At 43.4% G+C, this 3859-nt stretch overlaps 1 protein-coding gene across 1 annotated transcript; it reads right to left on the bottom strand.

The window, feature by feature from the left end:
* Positions 1-513: 513 nt before the first annotated feature.
* LOC134609447 (uncharacterized) lies at positions 514-2810 on the bottom strand. Its single transcript, XM_063453120.1, has 4 exons — positions 2651-2810; positions 1951-2067; positions 1706-1804; positions 514-965 (listed from the first exon to the last, which is right to left on the bottom strand). The coding sequence occupies exons 1-4, from the start codon at positions 2808-2810 to the stop codon at positions 514-516; spliced, it is 828 nt and encodes a 275-aa protein (XP_063309190.1).
* Between the last annotated feature and the right edge of the window lie 1049 nt (positions 2811-3859).

Raw genomic sequence — 3859 nt, 5'->3', positions numbered from 1 at the left:
AATCGTGTATTTAATAAGTAATCAAGATTACTTAAATACACAATTGAAAATTTCCTAAGGAGTGCTCTGTTCACTATTTGCTTTATGTGTGTGTGTGTGTATATATATATATATATATATATATATATATATATATATATATATATATATATATTTATATATATGTGTGTGTGTATGTATATGTATATATATATATATATATATATATATATATATATATATATATATATAAATTATTAAAGAAAAGAGGAGTCAGAAGTTGTAATCCAATATTTTTTTGATTAGAAAAGCAAGTGGGAGAAGCAACAAAGCAGAGGCAGCCCAGGTTGTTAGGAGCAGTCCTGGGAGGATATAGTGCAGAGGATAATGAACCAATGTATATTCAGGGGAAGGATAGGGAAAACCAGGAGGAAATTGAGAATGTAACAACCTATAATGAACATCGTCAGTTGTGTTCACATTTGTGGATGATAATGAGAAATAAACATCTGAGTGCATTCTTACCACAGATATCTATTCATCATCATCATCCCTTCTGGGAAGACCCTGCGCACGTCGTTCATGAACTAGGCTATCTACATCAGCAATGGTTATGCCCAAATTATGGGCAGCTTGCGCGCGCATTAAAATGCACTCTTCCTCCCTCATTTCCATAAAGCGCTGCATATTTTGCTGCAAGGAAACCATTGCTGATGTAAATTGGCTAACGCCCTCATTCAAAACGTTAGACATGGAGCGTACCTCGGTTATTACATTCTGCAATAGTTCTCGCTGATTCTCCCTATCCTGCTGTATGGACGTCTCCAGTTCAGCTTGACGAGCCTGGATCGTCGCATACAGCGCAGCCAACGGTGGAGGAAGTTGTGGCGACTGCATTTCTTCGGCCACTGATGTCACTGAATCAGGATCCACTGCTGTTAGGGTAATGGTACCCTCCTCTTGCAGGGGTAGAGTACCATCAGAACCTATAGGGGAGAACAGAGAAAGAACATTGTTAGCATGTGTCATATGTTGCAATGCTTACTATCATCTGTACAACAATATTACCATCAGAACCTATAGGGGAGAACAGAGAAAGAACATTGTTAGCATGTGTCATATGTTGCAATGCTTACTATCATCTGTACAACAATATTATTTAACCCCTTAAGGACCAAACTTCTGGAATAAAAGGGAATCATGACATGTCAGACATGTCATGTGTCCTTAAGGGGTTAAACTTGGAAATAAGATATATGCAGTCATGCTATTAATTTATTATTATGTCTAAGTATAGTTATGCATCTGTGTCCCCCCCTAGCCCTTTCTCTGTCTCTTTGTGACCTCTCAACGCATGTCTTTGTGCCCACCTCCCTTTCCTTCTAATCTCACTACATGTATCGTGGCCGAGGGTCCCCAGGTAGAGAATCTTCTGTTTCTTCTGCATGACAGGAAGCTGATCGTTGCACTCAGCTTCCTTTCAGGGCAAGTAGATGGTAGATAAGATCACACGTGGTCCACACAGCCACAGTAAATAAAGTGAATAGAAGGAGAAGAGCGATGTGAGCTACCCCCCACCCCTGCTGGTCACCCAGACATTGAGCCCCCTGGCCAGTGCGTGCTAGGCAGACGCTTAGTTTGCTTAGTGGTCGACCCGGCCCTGCCTGTTACATAAACTAGTATGCCTGCAAAGAAAATGTGTAGAGTTAAAGCATTTTTTACTTACGCTCAGCAGTGGATCCCTGTTCCTGGACACCAGTGGCCGGCTGTTGGAGGGAAACCACACTCATACGTGGTGAAGAAACGTCGACAAGTTGCGAATGGTCTGAAATACATGTATGTGATAAATGAACTTCATATACAGTAAAATCACATACTTGTGTGTGTGTGTGTGTGTGTGTATGTTTAAATGCGCACGCACACACACACACACACATAACATTTATCTAACAATGCTATGCAAGTACTTACGAGAGGAAAGTGAAGCCAGGCGCATTTCCAGGGAGACAGGAGGTGAACCTGCTGCCCTGCTCTCCATGCAGACAGCATCTCCTGCAGTTCCTAGTGCCTCTTCTGGGGATTGAGGGGCTTGCACAGATGGCATAGAAAACACACATTGGAAGGTTAACATAAGAAAACTGATATATGTACATTTCGACTAACATATGAATTTAAAGGACCACTATAGGCACCCAGATCACTTCAGCTCAATGAAGTGGTCTGGGTGCCACGTCCCTCTAGTTTAAAGCCTGCAGCTGAAAACATAGCAGTTCTAGAGAAACTGCTGTTTCACTGAGGGTTAATCCAGCCTCTAGTGGCTGTCTTACTGACAGCCACTAGAGGCGCTTCCGCAATTCTCACTGAAAATCACAGTGAGAAGATGCTGGACGTCCATAGGAAAGCATTGAGTAATGCTTTCCTATGGGTGGTTTGAATGTGCGCACGGCTCTTGCTGTGCATTCGGAGCTGATGTCGGCAGAGGGAGGAGTGTTCCCCAGCGCTGAGGGAGCCCGGCGCTGGAGAAAGGTAAGTGGCTGAAGGGGTTGGAGAAAGGTAAGTGGCTGAAGTGGGAAGGGGGACACGAGTGTTGGGGGGGGGGACCTAATTACCGTATAGTGCCATGAAAACGAGTTTGTTTTCCTGGCACTATAGTGGTCCTTTAACAACGTACCTTCAGATGTTTCAGCGCCAGATGTCCCCTCAATCCCAAGGAGGTTGTCTCTTCCCAGGAACTGCAGGAGCTCCTCTTCATAGGGCAGCAGGTCCGGTTCTTGTGAACCGCCTCCTGTCTTCCTGGAGGCGGCTGCTGCCTTCACCTTCCTCTTCACCATCCGCCTGTTGTCGTAGTAACTGCAATGACATGTGTAATTGATTAATTACTTTAATATGTTTCTATATATATATGTTTACTGACATTTTAAAGGGATACTATAGGCACCCAGACCAATTCAGCGCATTGAAGTGGTCTGGGCTCAGTGTCCCAGGTCGCTTAACTGTGTAAAGGTAACTATTGCAAGTGCAACTGCAATAATTATCTTTATGTGTTAACTCCACCTCTAGTGGCTGGCTACCAGATGACCACTAGAGGGACTTCTGGGTTGTTAGGCAACTTTTGGTCACCCCTCCATATCCCCCATCCCATGTGTATCAACCCTATTAACCCCCTGTCCCTGTGTGTCACCCCCATTAACCGTGCATCTCCCTTATTTAACACCACATTCACCTACACTGTGTATGTTACTACACAGTGAAAGCTGTGGTACAGAAATCCGTCAGATTTGTAGATCAGATAACTTTACAAAAAATGGCCAAAATATTAGTGTAACAAAGTCGAGGAACAGAAAAGGGGGTAACCCAAATTGGAATATAATAATGAAAGAGGAGAGAAGGGAAGGGGAAAACAGGATCTGTTCCTAATATAAATATAATAGGCAATTAAAAGTCCTTTATTAGTAAATAATGGGACATCAAAAGAAGAGGAGCTATCCCAGCAATGACTAACAGACAGGGCCGGATTAACATGGGGGCTGATGGAGCTGCAGCTCCAGGCCCAGGCCCATGGAATAGGCCCATTTAAAAAAAAAAAAAAAAAAAAAAAATTTTTTTTTTTTTACACACACACTACTCTTAGGTTTGCCACCTGACTGGTATTTTACTGGTTTGCCACCTGACTGGTATTTGAGGCTGCCTGGCCGTGCCAGTATTGCAGTAATACCGGCAATACAAATGCAGGTATTTTTCTCAGAATAAATGGAGATTACTCTGCAATACCAGCACCGGCCAGTAGGGGTCACTGTGTGTGGATAGAGGCAGGGATAGGAAGTTACAGCATATCCCTGCCTCTCTCTACTACTTACTGATCCGTGAGGGAGCAGCAACA

This window comes from Pelobates fuscus, chromosome 4 (genome assembly GCF_036172605.1).
Source record: "Pelobates fuscus isolate aPelFus1 chromosome 4, aPelFus1.pri, whole genome shotgun sequence".
NCBI classification, from domain to species: domain Eukaryota; kingdom Metazoa; phylum Chordata; class Amphibia; order Anura; family Pelobatidae; genus Pelobates; species Pelobates fuscus.
Note: the sequence above shows the minus strand (reverse complement) of the source record. Positions and strands in the feature narration are given on the sequence as shown.